We start from the raw sequence: 20217 nt of genomic DNA, 5'->3' as shown, positions 1-20217 counted from the left end.
ATACAAAAGCTTCCAATATTCGAGACACCTCAGATATTGACAAAGAAAAATACAAATGCATCCAATATTCATACACCCACTACATGCAGCTGCAACATCTTCAACTTTATTTTATTTAAACATTCTGTATGTGATCTGGCATAATCTACCTGAGGAGTATACTACTCTGACAATTTAACACAATAACGTAAACAGAAGAAAAATTTGATTAGAATCACAGTTTCCTTTTTCAACAATTTGCACAGTTCAAATTTTTGATTTAATTGTAATATAAAATAATACAAAAAATAAAAGACAAAATAGTAGATTATGTATTGAGGTGGGAGGTGCTTCATTAACAAGACGAAATTTGATGACCAAGGCGCGAAGCACCTTAAGCAACAAACACCAAAGTTTGTATATTATTTTATTTACAATTATTCTTTAAAAAAAAACAGAAAGCCAATAATAAAATTATCAAATTTTGACATTTTACGTTTTTATTAAGTAGACAATAAATAACATAATATTTGTTAAATGCTTAAAAGTAACATCACATGTTTGTTTCTTGTTTCACGATATTAATCGTGATAGTAAAATAGAATGTACTCCTTCTGAACTCAGGGAAGTTGCTGAAGATGCATCATAAAATTTAAAAAACCATAAGCTGGGAAATGGCTACTTCCCAACCCGAAAATAAATAAAGAAGTGATCACTTTCCAACCTGAACTATCATATTTTATATCAATTGTTGTAATGTTATACTTTTAAACTTTTCATATGTAAGGTAATTTGATTATTACTTTATGATTGTGAATAAAATGTGTTTAACAATTTTTTTGCAACAAAATCAGATGAAACATTAAACCGTTTCAAACGTAGCAATTGACTATAGTAGGGAGCAAAAACCTCTAACCGATACTTGAATACGTGAGTTAGTAGTTTGTTGTTAAGTTTTGTTCCCTATTTTAATCCATGCTCTGATTATTATTGATAACTTTGAAATACTAATATGTAATTATAAAGCTGGACAGTAACACAACGATTCTTTTAAGTTCTAGTGTATGTAAATAAACGTATTTAGTTAGTTTTTGTACAATATGTTTGAGATCAAGTAATTCATTATTATTATTGCAAAAGGAGAAGTAAACAGAAAAGTGCAGTAGTTATAAAAACTAAAAATGTATTATGTATACCTACAAACTTACTAATTTATTTAAAAAAAAGTTAATGTTATGTTTGTTTATTCTTTATACATTTTATGTATGTATATTTCAAAAGAGCTAAAACTAAAAAAAATTGAAAGTAAATTTCTGTTTATTTTTTTTATCTTGAATACAAATATTTTTGACAAGATGTGTATGAAAATGAATAAAACACTGTAAAACTGATAAAGCTTTCATTTTTTTTTGTCAATTTTTGCCAATTTTTGAATGACGAATCATTTATTTAAATGATAACTTTTGGTCGTAATATTGCTTGATGATAAATATGACTTTTCCTACAACACTCACCTGCACATTATTTCGTGTGTCAAAAGCACTCGACACATTTCGGGATTTTTGTCTTGTCCCTCGTATACTATGGCCTGTAAACAAACACAGATTAAATTCAACTACTCTCCTAATCCAATAAAACCTAATCACAGTTTATCAATCGGTAAGTCGCCATAAACCTTTTATGACCGTCGGAAATCTCGCTTTCCATTTGGTTGAAAAAATCTAATTAACCCTTCAAATTTCACCTAAAATTGGTGCGTGCCATACGATGACACTTCATGGTGTGAAAAAAAACTCGCATGTAACTAAATTCAAATTTGTGCAAATGAAAGTGTTTTGTGAAATAATTTTTTTGCATGCAATGTTTGTCCGGTTTAAATAGGATAATAAGAGTCATATGAGGGTCCTGTGCGTGAGTTTGGTAGTTGTTTTATAATGGCAACAGGAGATAAGATCGGATTATGCAGTCGAGTCCCTCCACACCGGTGACGTACTATTGCTAGTCATCAATGAGCATAGAATAACCCTCGAAGCTAGTATAATTACCAGACTTACCCTCGTCCAGACCCGAGTAATCCGGCTATTTCGTGCCCCTTGCAGCAGGACGGGGTGATAGCAACACACATCTATCTGCGCGAGGCTTTGCCTCCCCAGCCCAGGATTAAGGTGCTTTAGGTTAGAGCAGTTGATAGATTTTTGTTTAATTGAATATGTAACGCGCAACCCTCGGTTTTGCTTTGTGCAAGGCTCAACTAAGATTACTGGACATCGAGCAACATGTGTCCGGATAAAGAAACACTAATTCTTCCAAAACAAACTCACAGGTTTCTTAGCCACAAAAAATTATTTTTTTTTAATTGTTAGCACGTCATAAATAACACACCTGTTTTTGACTCTTTTCTTAAACATTAAATGACTATTTGATCTTGAAAAAATGACATTAAATAGGCTTTGTTACATTACTTACACGAGAACTGATTATAAGAAATATATACTTTTTACACGATTTTCTTTCTAAATCCTGTTGTTAGTGGTACATGCATCACTTATCAAATAAATTTTATTTAATGGTTCGTGTATATAGAAGTTTCTCAGAGTGTCCTCGTCGTATGCGGACCCATAAAAGAAAAGTACCAGTGGAAACTTTATAAATATTATTTTAATTCCTATGAGTATGATATGTCTCATACTCCCGGGACTATCTTGAAGAGTCGCATATCTCTGGAGAGTTTTACGCAAAGACCCTAAAGACTTGTTTAAATATTCCCGAGGGAATTACCTTTCTTATCGGAGGAGCAAATGTGGACATGTACGTTATCTCTTATATTATAATTAATTGTTTTACTTGCATATTCATAAAAGTATATCAATGCTCCCTGGGGAATTACTGAATACAATATAAAAGGGTGCCACACGCGACTTTAACTCTTACAATTATAAACCACACTCGTAATTCATTGATAAGGTCTGTTTAAATTTAATTCAATAATAGATACACTGAAAATTATTTCTACCGCCAGCTAAGCAATTAAAACTGATACATCACAAAACAATGTCCATATTTATAGTAAGAAATGTAAAAAATGCGTCTTGAATTTCACCACGTCCGTTTTTTCGTAAATTTTGAGTAAATCTACATTATTTTTAGTGTATTATTTATGGCCTTTCGGAGATTGTAAATGCGTTTTAGCAACTGATTAAGTGACACACATGGCATGGAAAGTAAACAACTCCCAAATGATCTCAAACAAAGGAAAATAAGTAATTGAAGAATACACAAAGGAGGAAGAATCTCTACATAAAATGTCTTTTAGTTCAAACGCTGTTCTCAATCCCCATAAAATATTTTAAGTGTTGTCAATTAGTAAAATTAGGTTTCATGGTTCTTTAAGGCTAATTAATGTTATTTTGAATTGAATAATGACGTTGACATTTAATTGCATTGATCTGTTTCGAAATTGAATAATTTTGAGCGTAATGCATTTTTGGCGTGTTTCGGTATGTAAAAAACAATTTAGTTTTGATAAATGCGCGCAGGTAATTAAGAGCGTAGGTGTGGTAATCAGTCAGTTAATTTGATAAAATAAATTGTCGTTATTAAATAAGCGCGCCATTACAATAACGTCGCTCCATAAAAATATTTTATTCGCTGTTGTAGTACATGATATCCGTACAATAAAATTTACATGCGCCTGAATTTATAATAAACGAGATTAACATAGTGCCGGTTCAGTCGGTAATCGTGTAATGTGCGATAAAATTTTAATAGGAGATCGCGAGCTGTCCTGTACGCATTTGGATTAACACCGAAATTCAAAAGTATATATCGATGTTCATACAAATGCATTTTAATAACGCATTAGTATTTTTTGTATGTGTGTGTCGGTCCAAATAGAGTGCCTCATAAAATTTATATGGTGAAGTTTCGTTGCCGGATATTTTTCCATTTTATATTAAATTATTAACACTGTGATAGATAGACGGGTTGTTCACGATTATGAAATCTTCACCGAAACACGTTGACAGGAAATTGAATTGAAATGTAGAAATTGATAAACCATGTTAAAAATTACGGTAATGGATCGCGTCAATCGGAAGAGCTTCATCTCTAGGGCTCCATTACCACGCGGTTTGCTCTCGCTGGATAACTTCGATATCAAACCTGGCGTTTTAATGTAATTTTAACGATGCCACAAGTGCATATTTCTGAAACTTTGACGGCAATTAATTTAAAACCGACGTTAACGACCGACTTACTAATAACATTCACTCGGTTTTTGACTACTGAAAAATTTGAAATAGCTATACATCAACAGAATCTTGTATTTTGTCTTTATTTGATAGCAAATATTTCAGCAGCGAAGCTAAAGTTGCCGCGGAGAACAAAACCTGGCCAAATCTAATAAATAAGATTTATAAATTCTAATAGAAATCTGAAGCTTATGGTTTATGTAGTGGCAATGTAGCCAATTATCAAGGATTTATTACGGCAGGACTAATTTAGGACAAGGTAGAAGCAGGTGCCTGGATTAATCTAGAATTTACGTAGGTAATTCCTCTCTATTCCACACTATCGTTAATATTTATACGCAAACTACAATACGGTTAGAACGGCCCATATTCTACTCAAAACATTTTAAATCACACCCAACTTAATCTCACCGAACTTTTTCTATTCTGCCTCAATTTAATTACAAGGAGGGTGCAAGCAATCAACTAATGAGTCGTTGTTAAACTTGGCATGTTGAGGATAAGACGAACCATTTACCTGAGTGGTTAGTGATAGAGATTCAATCTGCATTTTCACCCCCTTAAAATTACTTAGTTAGATTAAAAGTTTTTGCATATGTGAACGATAATTCAAGATTTGCAAGTTAAGTGGACGGCTCATGTGTTTATAGATCGGCTAAACGACTTTCGATAAGGAAGTAATGAGAGTTCAGTATTTCCTGTGTTATCCGCAATGGGGGCTTCGAAGTCGCGTGGCCGACACGTGGACCTGATCGCGCCTGTCCGATATCATCACCGACAAGAGATTAGCGTCGAAACGCCCCCAACCCACACGATTTAAAACTTACACAATGCATATTCATAAAGAGGAGCTTTCGTGAAAGGGAGGCCACTAATCAAACACAAACGAGCAAAACAGAAAGAAACTACTTGCTGTTTTTTATTTTGTTTTTTAATTAGGTGTACATACTTTTTTTCATATTCTAGTAGAAAGTTTCAAAAAAAATTCCCAGTAAATAGATTATCAATATTTTGTGATTGTAAAGTGAACCGTTTATAAATACAATATTTTAGAAAAAATAAATGTACCTATTAATTTATAAGGAAAGATCGACATTTTGCCCGCTCTTGTAGGAAACATCTTCAACACAAAGGGAGAAAAGGGCTATGGCACGGTAACTCAGTATTTGAAACTAACCATAACTGGTTAGCAAAAGCAGTTATGGTTTTACCTCTCGTGTCGTTCAGATGCTGAGTTACCGTGCCATAGTCATTTTTTCCCCTTGTTCTGAAGAAGTTTCTTTCTTCTTGGTAATAAACATTAAAATTTTTTCTACTCTGCATACTTTGGTCTACTGCAAAGTTTATCTTTAATAATAAATAAAAAAAATATTTTAATAAAACCGGTACAGCAAGTAAAAATAATTATTTCATTGAATATTAATCTTTAAGCACCAAAGAAATCGCTTTTCTGTATAAATTAACAAAACGCTTTTAATTGTTGCCCCATCGTGTACCACGTGATTGGCTTAAAATTGGCGTCTTTCTTGTGGCATATTAACTAATTTCTGAAGCTCCTCACTGTTGTAGAAATTTCCGTCTAAAGCAATCTAACGTCAAACTGAAGTTTTAAAAAAATCTTCTAATAAAATCTCGTAGAACAATTTTTACACAAGTCAAGTTGATGGAGTGAAAAGGGGAAAGCTTAACGCGTTTAAGTTCTTAAATTTAATTTTAGTCAATCATCTAACTTCAAGATGGTTTGAGGTAAAATTTAATTTCGCGCTCGTCGAATCTACAACGAGAGAGACATATCGGAGTGTGACGAAAGATCCTCCTCCAGTTTGTTTCTTCCTGCATAATTCATTTAATTATTACGCCGTGCGAATTCGAAACTGGGAATGTTTTGCTGATACACCGGTTCATCTTACCCTCTAGCCAGTTCAAAGTGGTAGAACAACACATTGGCTGCTAATTTCATTTAGACCTCGTTTGTCCGACCTTTTCAGCCTTAATTTCATTACGCTCTGCTTTGTCGTTTAACACTGCAAGTGTTTACGGTAAGAAGGACGAACGCTTGTTTTTTGCAACCAGACGGAAAGCGAGTGCAGTTGTTGCAGACGTTAAAGTAAGTTTTAACACCGAGGAAGCAAAGTTTTTACTCACTTGTTTGGTGACGGAGTCGATGAGTCTCACGTAGATATCCTGCTCTTGCCGCACACCTGAAACAAGAAGATGCCACTGATAAATCGCTAGTAATTAACACTTTACTTGCACAGAGTAAATGCTTAAGCTTCGGCGAAATAGAAGTTTATTGATCGAAATAAAAAATGGATTTTTTGAGAAATACGGTTTTAGAGCAATAATTTGTGAGTGAATACCACTAAGTGGCGTCATCGCCCAGAGATCTATTTAATTTGTGTATCGCCATTAGAACATGTGTTTGTCCGGGAACAGGCGAAGCATAAAATTGCTAGTTTGAAGACTAATTGGCCCAAGCAAATTTGTTAAGATAATTAGTTATTACAGGGCGGTCGATCTGGAAGGGTTGTAAACTAATTATGACTAAGGTTTGTAACAAATTCCGGCAAGTTGTCGGTCTCAAAGGCCCTAAAGTCCGAAGTATAAGACGAAGCCACAGGCTAGTGCAAGTCTTGTACCGCAAATTCCTCAACGACCAGCGTTTGCTTATCTCGACGGAGGCAACCCTTGGTAGCGGTGGTCTATCCGGGCGGGAAATCCGTCAATCCGCAAAAGACCAAAGCAAACACTCGCTGAAAGATTTATAACGTTCGCTAATAGCGCAGATAAATCAAAGGATTCTATTTGATGGAAAGAGAACGTGGCCTTTTCGTGCAATAATGAGAAACTGATCACATTCTCTCAGAGTGCTTGTAAATGCAATTAATTAATTAATTAGTTTAGTGGATGGTTTATCAATTGTCAATTACATCTATTGCGGATTCGTTGGCTTGTTCAACTGCCTTTTACATTCGGGGAGAAAAACACTATTTACACTTTAGCGCAGTAAGGCGCATTACATATAAGGAACTGGTTGCCGACGAGAACGCCGAAAGAATTACAATCGGCTTAGTAGACGCTGCTTTTAATTAGATGGGTAATTAATCGAACTAGTCAATCAGATCGACCAAAACAGGCAATTTGCCTTTCCAAATGGAATGTACCAAAGTATTTTCGCTTCAAATTACAATTTCTAATTAGAATCCTAATTACCTACATCGCGACACGTGCTTCCCATTTTTTTCTCAATGACAAAGAATACTCTTGCAAATAAATAACATACTTGGAATAGGTTGAGAGCATATAAAAATTACATTACAGTCTCTAGGCGGCATTATTTTTTTGCACTACAAGTCTTTAAGATTTTGTACGTTTGTTTGAAACGATTTATATTTTATTAGAGTTTGTGCATGTGTCTTTGTATTGATCCACTCTTTGTCTATTAGACTCGATTTTGTGTAGAACGAAAGAAAGGTTTTAACGGTGACGAAATTGTGTAGGTAAAGGGGATTCTCAAGTTAAAGGAACGTAAATATTTGACAATTTGTTAATACAGCAGTAATAATTTATGATGGATCGAGGGCAGAGGTAGTAAATGCATTGCACGTAGCTTAAGAGATTTCCGTGAAATATACAAGAAGGAAGACGTAACATGTAGTGAACCGGCGCTATATCTCATTTGCCACAGCACACCTCACTCAGCATCATCCCCGAGGAGCACTCTTCCTCTCCTTATTTGTAATAAAATAACTCCACAAATGCTCTCCCAGGACTGAAAAGATGGCGAACCCTAAGGCTTTACCGCCGCCCTAGTCTTTGTTCAAACTCGCTATCGCCGACTAGGACATCCTTCTTATCACGGACTGCTTAGAACTGTATCGAAATTGTTTGACGTGCCGTAAACTTTGGCATTATCATTTTAATGATTCACGAGATGGACCGACGCAAGACGGTGCGAATGTTGGCAATAATAATGTAAAGTCATAACCACCTAATGCCAAACACCAAACTTTCTAATAGAAATGCTTCAAACTGCCGTTATTCTATCCATAACGCGGTTTTATTACTCCTTGCAAAATTACATAATTATCTTCAGACTTAAAAACTCACATTATTGCAGTAATATCATAGCAATTTGGGTTTTTTACAATTACGACTTGTTTTCATAAAATCCAACATCTTAACTTGGCTTCAAAGCTTTCATCAACAGCAAAGAGAACGAAGCACAAACCTTGTTATTTGTGGTGAAAAATGTGACACAATTTTTTGCAATAAACCATATAGAATTGGAGTGGTAACAAAAACATTTTTTTTCAAATAAGTTTTGATTAGAACCAAAATCATCTAAAAATTCTCTACCTACTTCTTATTTGTATAAAATCAATAGCTACCGACATCAAATCTTTCACTTCTCACCACAATATTCATTCTGGGTTTCTTATTTTTTTATAATACTGAATTTTAACACTGGGTTATGAGCTTTTACAAAAAAAATCAGTTACTCAAATGATCAGTTGCAGCTTTGTAACGTTGGTAATAAAGGAAGTTGACTTACCGTTAGCGTAGAGCAACTGCAGCCTATACTGGATTCCATTGTTCGTTTTCTGGCCGTCGGCCTCCTGGAACAAAGAGGTATATTAGCAATTTAGTCGATCGTTTATATATATCTTAATAAATCTAGAGTGGAGAATTGGAGTTCGGAAGCCGTTGCCGGCGCGTTGCGATAATGGTTTCTGTTGTGACCGGCGCTCAGCTCTGGTTTGGGTTTCATGATAAATGTTCTGCCCGACTCGCGCCCTAATCTTCTGCATCGCCACGAACACAATTACACCCCCGTCTCTTGCCGCCCGTCTACAACTTCCTACCCAGCCAAAACACGCTGTATTTATTCATCTCACTTTCCCTCCGTTGTACACTTTACTAAACGGCTGCCATGGCAACATAGAATCAGCAAAACGCTTCTTGGGTCCATTTTGACGGCTCAACAAAACGTCGACAACCGCTCGTGTTGTGTACAAATTAACACAGCTAAACCAATTATCTCCACGACGGTGGTGTACTAATTTCATATTTTCAAATTTTATGCTATCAAGAGAAACTCTGTTACTCACTGTGGTAAAGCGGATGTCACCCTATACCACCAAAGATTTATTTACTCGGATAACTTCTGCATTACTAATAAAGTGTCTACATTCAGCTGAGAGCCGATTGTGGCCAAAGTTTTACAACAACCTTCAAACTTTCATTCTTGTCAAATTATTATTCCAGATCAGTTACTAGCTCTAGTGTTCCTATACCCTAAACCTGCACATAGATGCAAAAAAAGAAATAATTCTTAAAATGTGTAATTTGTAAACTGAAACTATTTATGTATTTAAAATCAAAAATACAAAATGTGTGTGTATAATGCGAAGAGTGATAAGGTGGATGATTGAAACTCATCTTCTTGTTAAATGAATAAATTTTATTGACTTTAGTGTCGACTTCTAAGGGGTCAACTTCAGAAACCTCAGGCACTATACAAGCAAAATGTTTTTGACGACAATAATTATTTCTCTATTTTGGAGATCAACGAAAGAAGAAGACGTATTTCTTTCTTGTTAGGTAAATTAAGTAAAAAAGTAATTTTGGACTTATTTTGCTTGTATAGTGTCCGAGATTTCTGAAGATGACCTCTTAGAGGTTTATTATTTAATTTATTTGGCAAGAAGATAAGTTTCAACCATCCACCCCATAAATCTAATAATAATTTTTTTTACACCACAACAAATCATCAGACTCAGGTATAATGCGAGAAGTTTCAAAAAACCAGTTAGAAGGTGTACAGAAACTTCAGTAGGTATTTGGTCAAAGTGACACATTGAATTTAAATTTACAATTTTAATCAACAGGTCAGATCACTCTGTATAAAATACCAGTATGTATTTGTATATGTTTATGTCAAGAAAAAGTGTATCAGTTTTTTATATTTGTTATTTGCATGTTTATTCTTGTTCTTTTAGCGTTTTAAATTGTAAAACATGAATGCACAAAGTGAATTAAGCGACATAGACCTACTTCTGACATATTCTATATTATATTATTTTAATTAAAATTCGTTTAAAAATAATAGGAGTACAACTTATCCAAAATTTCTTGGTGCTAATAAAAGTTAAAATTCTTATTTAATTAGTTCAAGTTTTAGTTTGGAAAAGTCGAAATTAAGTAAAGGTTTAACGGAAAAGTCAATTCCGCCAGTTTAAACTAGTATGGATTTTGTGTCTTTCCATTCGACGCATCAATCAGGAGGCATGTGTCTTGACAGAACAAGGATAACAAACATTGAACTTTTTAATCATGGTTGATACGTCGGCTGTGCATGTTTGCATTGCACTGCAAAAGTAATTTGCGTGATTAGCATGAAATGCTTCATTACGAACCCTGACTTGTAATTATTTTGCTTGCAGTCTAGGTAATTCATTAAGAGGAGACCAGAGGCCGACACAAGATTCGTTTACTGAGCAAAAGCAAACAATGACTGTGTGACATCAGTATTAATTGTTTTACATACAATTACCTTTGAATAATAGTCAAAGCTTTGCTCGGACAAAATGTAAAACAACGATGGAGTATTTTTATTATTGTTTAGTTTTTTTGCATGATAATTTTGGTAATAAACGCAGTGTCTTTGTTGCAAGACCCAATTTTGTGCGAGATATCGATCGTTGTAATATTATATTGTTAAAAGGTCGACATTATACTGACCTGATCCTTCTCGATAAATCCGATGAAAGCCGTCCTTTCGATTTCCACGGGTTGTCCCGCCCGGTCATACAAAGCGATGACGAAATGGAAGAAATTGGACTTTCGTAAGTTGCTTGGAGGTTGTTTCTCGAAATGTGCTCTCCCCACGCCAATCCTACAAAAAAGTAAAAATATCAATTAGAACTAGAAACAGACATTTAAAGCCTCTATTAGCACATACTAAATACAATGTCATACCCTAATCTAATTTACCATTAGAAGATAACGTGGTTAAACGTTATTATTTGAAGTGTCACAACACCATCTGTGCAAAAGGGTTCGATCAAAGTGGTCAATGTGGACTCTATTGTCCGGATATGGTGGCAATAATTGCTTAGGCACTACACTCCTGGCTCACCCTAACAAGATAGCGCGACATGTTCAGGACGTGTCAGGTATTTCAGTTACTAGCCTCCGGCCAAAGGGAATTGCTATAATCCCTTGAACGACCAACATTACACCCAACCACGGTTTCATAAATTTATCTTACAGACAGTTAAACGTACTGCCGAATTTCACTGCTAATTGAAAATTTCCTGCAAACTGCACTAATAAAATAAAGTAAGGTGGTCGATTTGCTTCTCCTGATACATAGATTGAATTATAATTTTATCTCTGCAAATTGCACGAAACAAGATTTGCTTCAAGTTTATTAAGACTCAACGACGTTTAAAGTTTAGCAAAACAGCTCGACTTACTAATATCTTAAACTTAGCAGACAGAACAGAAATGCAATTTAAATTTAATGTAATCACCTACGTGGTCCTAATTGACTCGATAAGTAAACCACTATACTGATTGAATTGGTCACCTATTACTATTTTTATTATTGCAACAATACTTTGGTTTCTCTTATAGTAAAGTCTGTTCTTTTTTTAAATGGAAATGCCAAACAGTCTTAACGTTGGCACCACTAGTAAATTCATTCATGGTAATTTTATTAAAAGAAGTTGCAGTTCCGGTTTTTTGAATTAATTTGAAAACAATGTCATTAAACGTCAACACAAAAAATTGTCTAAGGAAATTTAGAGATGAAACACCAAAAAAGAAACAAATTCGGTACTGGTAACAGTTTTTAGAAATTTGGAAAGGAATAGTTTGCAAACAGGAAGTTTGAAAAAGGGCCCGTTAAAATGTCGACGCATTTGTACTGCAGGTTTGCTAAACATCCTTAATTTTCAGCAAGAAATTAACAAGAATACAATATAAACATGAATGAGGAAGAACCTCGAAAAGAACAGTGTCTTGTGCATCGTTTTTGAGGAACGAGTTGTAAAAGTAACAATTTTGAAACTAAAGCTGAAGAAGAATTTATAAAATGCATCAACTTTGAGCTCATTTCAATAAATTTCACAAAAATTATTGGCGATCTTCATAATCCTTGCTTGTATCTTTTGCTAAATAATTTTTTCTGTATATACATCCTTTTTCTTCAAAGTTTTTGTGCCAAGATCCTCATTTTTGTCCACAACACTGTACTTACTTGCGGTGTGCTTCTATCAAAATTATTAGCACTGAATTCTGTCTTTAGACCTTAGGTAACGATGTCTGTCCTCAGGTATTCAATTATAGCGTTTTCAAAGAGCAAACGGGCACACAAGACATAAAAGTCAAAATTTTGACCACATCTCAATTTGAACACATAACCATAATTTTTTAACAAAATTTCTAGGGACAAAAATAAAGAGCAAGCAAAATTTGTGACAATGGAGACAAGCTGCTACCAATTTTTTCACCAAAATTTTTTGACTTGGTAATTTCCAACTTTAACTCCAAAGTTATTAAAAGATTTGTAATCATTAAAAAAAAAACTTTTTTTAGAAAGTTTCAAATAACTACCAGTTTTTATCACTAATAATATGGAAAAAAATTTGAAGGTTCTATAAATGTTGTCTCGATTATGAATTTCTTGTCAATACCTACGATTATCTCATGGATGTTTAAAAACAAAAGATATTAAATGGCGCTTGCTATTAGGAAATTAAGATATTTCTTCCACTTCATGCTTCTAGTAGTGTCGAGTATGACGATAAAATAGTCGTGGTTGTAGATAGAAAAAGAAAGTTCGGTGCTATAACTGGCCAAGTTTTGAAATAAAGCACTCTGGCCCCTTTGTGGCGGCAATTTTCCAAGTTATTGTTGTTTTGTATTATTGGCCATATCGGAGTGGCACATTATGTAAAATGTGGTACGAGCGAGTAGTTTCGACACGATCATAACTTTTTGGCCAAATTGAATATTACAATGGTGGCTCCCGATAGGATGCAAATAAAATTTGGGATTAAAGCGTTCACCTTGCGTCGTGAAGCGGCGTCGGCGGCGTCTATTCGCCTGCACATATACAAGTGTTGTTTTATTAAGCTGTAAAAGCTCCTCTTGAACGTTATATATATTTGAAATGTATTGGGTATCGGCACTGCATTTTGTCGAATAAATAAATGGAGTGGCAAGTAATACAAGTGGGGAGGGGGCGACACAGGTGCAGGCAATACGAGCTATAGATTACATTATCGACGAACCCGAACGTGACAGAATAGGTGTAGGAGGAATGAAACGCCACTGTGCAGTTTGTTTTCTCTTTGTTGGATCCGCCGCTTTTGCCTTTACACGCTTATTCGACACAGTAGATTAACACTCATTTGCGATATTATTAATTGGATCTTGTCATCAACGTCAAGCTTGGTGCTTTGCAAACCATCAATCTCTCCAACAGTTCAGACAGATTGCGCGATGAGCTGCTTTTGCTCAAACACCGCACGCCGCCGCCGTTGTTGAAACCTCGATTTAACTATAACTGTTCAAATAATTCCAACACTAAAGTAAATTTTAATGGTCAAAGTTTAGGCGTAAAAACTGGCCCTTTGCTTGTCTAGACGTCGAGTTTCACACAACCGCAGAAGCAAAAACAAACACAAATAAACGTATATTTCCACAATGTCCAGAAATGCGAAGTAATTGAAACATTATTGACCTCAGATTATTATGGTTAATTAAATTTTCCTCAGTGAGCACATACGTTATAGCTGCGGTACAACTTAACGTCAAGACATTCTAAAGTACAATTAGTTTTATTATTTATTAATCGGTGTGTCCACAAGAGACTAAAACTATTTTTACTTCTACAAAAAGTAACTAATAACTTAAGTACTGGAAACGTTTATAATTTCAGTGACACAATAACTGTTTAGAAAGCTGCATAGATTTTATGCAGCAAGTTAATTAACGAGACTTTATTATTTTGTCCACATCAGCAATAATACCTTCGTAGTCTAGTTAATTCTTGAATTATTTCTATTCTAAGTCAACCTATTAAATAAGTGAATTGAAGTAGTCGGAAAAGCAAGACAAATGTCAATGGTAATAAAAATATTGGAGGGATATTTGGAGATACTTTAGTTTAATTAAACTATACTGTATAATAAATATAGTTTTTTGTTATCTCTATAGAAAAAGTATTTTTTTGGTTGTCACTTAATTTTATTAAAGTTAATATAAAAATATCTAAATTATCTAAGTAAGTAGTGTATTAAAAATTTAATAGTGCAGTTTTTATTGCAATAAGGGTAAAAATTATGTTTTGTTAACTGCTAAGTACGTCTATATCTTGTGACTTTTCTATCTGCATAACCGCAGTTAGGTTTTTTTAAGTAAAATAAGTTACAAAAGTTTGGTTTTTGTATTAAACGGCAGTCTGTGATGTATTGTCAAATCTACAACCAACTATTCCATATACAGTATGTCTCCAGATTAGAGTTTACAAGAGGAAAGAAAAATTTGTCTTTGATTTCACGCTGAAACTGCAAAGGAAAAACATTTTTTGCTTTACCTGTAACGAGCAAATCTTTAATTGAAACTTCATTATTCTAACTCAGTAGAAAGAAAAGTTTATTTTTCTCTTGATTTTAGACTCAGAATTTTTCTCTGTTTTTTAAATCCCATCACATTGGCGGTTTAATTATTTTGACAATGATGTCACTTTGAAAAATAAGTTTTTGCAAGTTAAATAACAGAAATGTTTGAGAAAAACATAATTTTAATAAATAGCAACTCAAAGAAACAGTTTTAAGATAAAAAATAAACTCATTTTTAGCAGAACTATAATTATTTAATTAATAAATTAATTCTCAAAGTGACATATAGTTGTCAAATAAAGAAAACCGCCAATGTGATAGGACAAAAGCAGAGAAAAATTAAGTTTTTTTTTTCAGTGAATCAGATTAATAAAGTTTTAATAACAGATTTGCTCATTTCAGGTGAAGCAAAAAATGTTTTTCCTTTGCAGTTTTGGCGTAAAATAAAAGATAAAAAAAAATTCCTCTTGTAAACCCAATCCGGGAATATACTGTATACTAGAAAAAAGTTATGTAGAGTGACAAGATACTCTTAGGTATATTGTACACAACAGATTGCATTTAAGTCAATTTAATTAAATTTGAGCTTTCCTCTATTAGTCGTAATACCAATATATATGTCTCGCAGCACCTCAACATCGCGTCATTTTATCAAATTACCTCTCTTAATTATGATGGTAATGTCCTTAATTAGCATCCTGTTTGTATTAGGTATTATTATTATACATTTAAACCATTATTTTTACGCAGTTGTGGTTACGGCGTTGACCAAATTGCAAGCGTAGAAAAAATAATTTAATTTCAGTGAAACAACGAAGTTTTTCAGTTATTAAAATACTTTTATGAGTAAATTGCATGGTCACCGGTAGGAAATTAGCATGGAATGTGCTAATGGTTTAATATGCGCGGGGTCCTGATGTGGGTCGTCGAAGAATTCCCTGTTTTTCAGTAAAACATCGCAGCGTTGCCATTACGAAATTAGTTATAGCGTGGCACTCCTTCAAATAATATTAATTGTCAACTGTCTGGCAAGTCGATGATGTACTCAGGTAATTGTATGAACTTATCTCATGAAATCAAGTAATTATTGAATGTTTAAAAGCGTTACAAATGTACATTAATGAATCACTCGAATTAAATATAATCAATCCGCTATATCCTCGACGTCCACCCACTACCGTCAATCAGACAATTGCGTCGGACGTCGGTTCTATTAAAAATTCCTAAATGCTGGTATGTTTTATGCGGAAAGTCGACCACACATACACGAACTGGGATCAATGGCAATCAGGGCCATTTGCGGCGGGAACGACGCCGGTTTTGGTTCGCAGGACGCAGAACTGAAATATGCCCTCGAGCTCGGTGAATTATACGGACGCGATAATTTATACCTTGTTGTTAATGAAGGTGGTAAATGCCTGGTTTGTTCGTTTGTTCCTATTAATTTTCAAACGCAAAAACTGATTACCGAAAAACTTTCTGATTGCCCCATTGATTTTTCAAAAGACTCACAAGCGAAACAATTCATAGATTTTTTTAACAAAAAAAAAAATGCGGACTGCTATTACGGCTAACAACCTAAATGAAATTAAATTTAAAAGCTGTTTTATACGTACTTTACTTCAAAGCTGTAGTGTCAAAATAACGCCATGAATTATCTACTCTGGAAAACGCTGAAATTGTTTCCATGTATTATATAAATTAAATTAATAAAGCCTATCATTTCGGTTCATCGGTGAAAATATTATACATTTTTTACCAACATAAAAACACAATTTAAAAAAAATATGAAAGCAACATTTTTAGAGCATCTGTTGCAAATTTGATAAATCAAATAATAATAATGACTTCAAATAAGTTTTAAAATTACCGATTTAAAAAATATTTGTCGATAATGTTACCAAATAAACGAGGCAATTATAGGTGGTAAACGTGTAAGTTAGAAACGGCAGTATTTATAGGATTCGCAAATCAGATAATGGTGGTGTTTATGTCAGTTTTTCGCTCATTTATTTCACGCGGTCAATTGAGTGCGGTATATAACGAAGCTGGGCCAGTAACGGCCGCCAATAGACGGGTGATTATATTGAAATACTGTCGCCTGCAACGAAATATCTCTACTGATTTATGTCTGCCACCCTCCTCACACACATAAAACTGCCTATTTATACGATATATAGGGGGATTCAACAATAATTGTTATGTTAATAAATGCAACAGTTAATGTTTGGTTAAAATTGTCGCCTTGTTCACAATTCGACTTCAAAATTTTCTCCGGATTTATATTCAGGAAAACACCATTTACTTTTCAGCAAAACTTGATTCAGATATTTTTTACTAATGTTGTTTAACATTGTATCTGCTGATCTGAGTTTATTAATACCAAATGAGCATTAAAGAAGTTATTTTTTAACGGTGGATAAAGAAAGTAGAAGACCCAAAATTAAGTAGTAAAATAAAATGAGACTTTTTCGATTAGTCATAAGCAAACAAAATGTAAATTTTGCCTATTATATTTATAAATATTATGAAATTAAAAATACTATTTTTGAGGAGGACTTAATGTTTATAACGAGGTTTATAACTTTTTTATTTATGCATCATGAAAACGGACCTATAATAAAATGCGTGAGGTACATAGGTACTTATATAAAATTTATAGAAGAAACTATACCTAACGTATGTATTATGTCAGTCATATAAGTATTATTTTAACATGAATTTCATAAGTTTGATGCCTAAATATGCCAGTGCCTAAATAGGTATTGCAATTTATAACAACAAAGTTTTATTGTATTAAATAATTATTATAGAAGTAGAATTATAGTAAAAGAAGAGTGAGTAGGAGAAACATTCAATAAACAATCGGAATATGACAAAGATTTAGTAAGATGCTAATGACAATGTTTAATATAATGCTTTTTGTCATTAATTAAATGAGTTAGTGTAAAATAAAAAAATGAAGTGATCAAAACGCTTTTTTTTAATTTTTATCTATAGACTTATTATATTTTTTTGACTGATTTTAAAATTAGATTTTGTAGATAAACCATCCAGTGTATTTTTAAATTCATTATAAATTATGGTCTTTTTAATGTTTTAATTTAACAATATTTTATTTCATTTTTGTTATAGTCAATAGCCTAAAACGTTAATAATTGAGATAATATGTACTTATATTTAAATTTTTAATAAATAATGTACTTAGATATATGATGATTTTGGTCGTCAATGTCACTAAATAATTGTTCTTTAATGTTAGAAATTTTGCATTATACTCTTTGTGATTTCTGTTATTGCTGACAGTTGTGCCACTAATTTCAAATTATACAAAAATAAGTTTGCCAAAAAAACGACATTCACGAAGAAATAAATATATTGCACGTGACTGTATCTATTAATTGAAAAGATTGTTAAAATTTTGTTAACAATCTAAATTTCTTAAAAATCGCAATTGAAAATTTTTATATTTTATGAATAAACTAGGTTTATCTTTCTGACCTTCAAAAAATTATTTCTATTTTTTATACAAATCCGACATTTATCAGAACATATTACATGTTACTGTTTAAAAAACGTAAGAATTTTGCTATGACTTAATTGTACTTATATATTTATTATTTTTTAGAAACAATAAACTGCGATAAACTTTACTCGTAGTTGTAGCAATGTATAGGACTGTGCAAACGATATACCTACCTTACCTCTAATTTTTTTTTGCAATTGTATTACTTTCAATTTTTTTATGTGAAATAACAAAGTATTTTGGCTCTAAATTTGTCAATAAGTGTCCAATTATAATAAGTACAGATTTTTTTTACACAGAATACAATTTTTTGTGATTTATTTCACCTAAAGAAAATGCAGTTGCAATGTTTCTGTGTGATAATAGAAGTTCTGAGGTATGATAGTTGTATGTACTATACTAATAAAACGCCTGTTTTTACATTATTTCTTATTAAAAAGATATCAAATTTTAGTGGTTTAAATGAAAGTACAAAAAACATTTTAATTGGAGGTTTCTCCTTATTTCTTGTTCTAATTGAAAGATTATCTTTATATAGTGTATTGACAGTCCTTTCAATAAACAAAACATTGTATTTACTCTTTAATATTAAAAATAAAAATTTAAGCTTATTTTTATTGTAGACTATAGTAGGTGTAAATAAAAATGTGTACACAATTAAAAAAATAGCTACTTATATATCACTTTGCGTACTAAAGCAAAATAGGGTTTTAGGGGACGAATCGTAATTAATGACGAGGCGACGTAGGAACCGAGTCTTTAATGAAAGGAGTCACCTAAATAAAACCTTTTGCGTACGTGGTGCAAGATTTTTTTGTTAAAGCTCCCAAAACACGAATTCACCCCACTTATTAATTAAAAAAATTTCGTTACCATAGGTAGTAACCAATTTTATTTTTTAGTCCGCAAAAACTGTTTTTTGAGACTGAGTACCTAAAATAACTGTTTTGCGTACTATTTTATTGAGTCCGGAAAATCCCCATTTTAGAGACTCAAATGAGTCCCTAAAACAGCTGTTTTCGGGAGCGTATACAAAAAATAAATATATAGGCGAAAGTTTATCAACCAAATGGGCCAAGTTTAGGTAAACACTCCAAACTCTGTTTTAGATTTAAAATTACTTTTCACAACGAAGTAGGTAAACATAAAGCTTTGTGTTAAAACAGCAGTTAAAATAAAACAATTTTTGTTACATACTCCTACCAATGAATAATAAAAGTTTACACTAATAGGTGTGCATGTTTTTATTTCTCTCACATGAATTTCATTCTCCAAAACAATACTTAACAGCAAAATATCGTTCCGGTTTTTGAACCGAAAGACACAAAGTGTAACTTTTACTACAAAATTTTAGTTTATTTGTATTTTAGCAAATGTATTACATATCTATTGTTTAAAGTGTTTATCTAGTTGAAATAATTCAAGCACGTGAACTTGTTGTGAAAACGTCAAACCGCGTTCTCATTTTGACATGTGTATAGGGGTTCCTTTAAAAGACCGCATCGTGTTATTTATTATACATAATCTCTCTAAGCATAATTTCTCTCCACAAAGTGGAAAATACTAGTAAATTAGCTTAAAATTTGAAAAATTTCCTACCCGGTTTGATCCGGTACAGTAGGCTGCATCCAGGAACGAGTCGTGGAGAGCGGCTCTTCCTTGAGACTGGGCCCGCGCGGCTGGTGGTGGTGGTGCAGGCCCGTGGCATCCTGGTGGTGGTGCAAGCCGAACATGAGTCCCGGAGCGGCGACTCTGGGCGCGCCCGTTCCGGGGTAGAGCTTCCGGCCCCAGGCTGCGGTCACCGGGTCCAAATCGGGCGCCGGCAACG

The 20217-nt window shown here is 33.3% G+C and overlaps 1 protein-coding gene across 5 annotated transcripts in view; it reads right to left on the bottom strand.

Moving 5' to 3' along the window:
- The window catches only part of LOC123007216 (transcription factor collier), a 53512-nt gene extending 33302 nt beyond the window's left edge, over positions 1-20210 (bottom strand). For all 5 annotated transcript variants that reach the window (XM_044402373.1, XM_044402372.1, XM_044402374.1 and 2 more), the window contains exons 1-5: positions 19989-20210; positions 10974-11127; positions 8785-8848; positions 6375-6430; positions 1494-1567 (exon numbers count right to left, since the gene is read on the bottom strand). In XM_044402373.1, the coding sequence (XP_044258308.1) occupies positions 1494-1567; positions 6375-6430; positions 8785-8848; positions 10974-11127; positions 19989-20122 (482 nt within the window). In that variant the 5' untranslated portion in view covers positions 20123-20210. The remainder of the gene's footprint in view (positions 1-1493; positions 1568-6374; positions 6431-8784; positions 8849-10973; positions 11128-19988) is intronic.
- Positions 20211-20217: the final 7 nt, after the last annotated feature.

The sequence above is a fragment of the Tribolium madens genome, unplaced genomic scaffold, assembly GCF_015345945.1.
Source record: "Tribolium madens isolate multiple individuals breed KSU strain unplaced genomic scaffold, Tmad_KSU_1.1 Scaffold_3;HRSCAF=73;Tcas5.2_LG2, whole genome shotgun sequence".
Taxonomy (NCBI): domain Eukaryota; kingdom Metazoa; phylum Arthropoda; class Insecta; order Coleoptera; family Tenebrionidae; genus Tribolium; species Tribolium madens.
The sequence above is the reverse complement of the archived record's forward strand: the minus strand, read 5'-3'. Positions and strand labels throughout refer to the sequence as shown.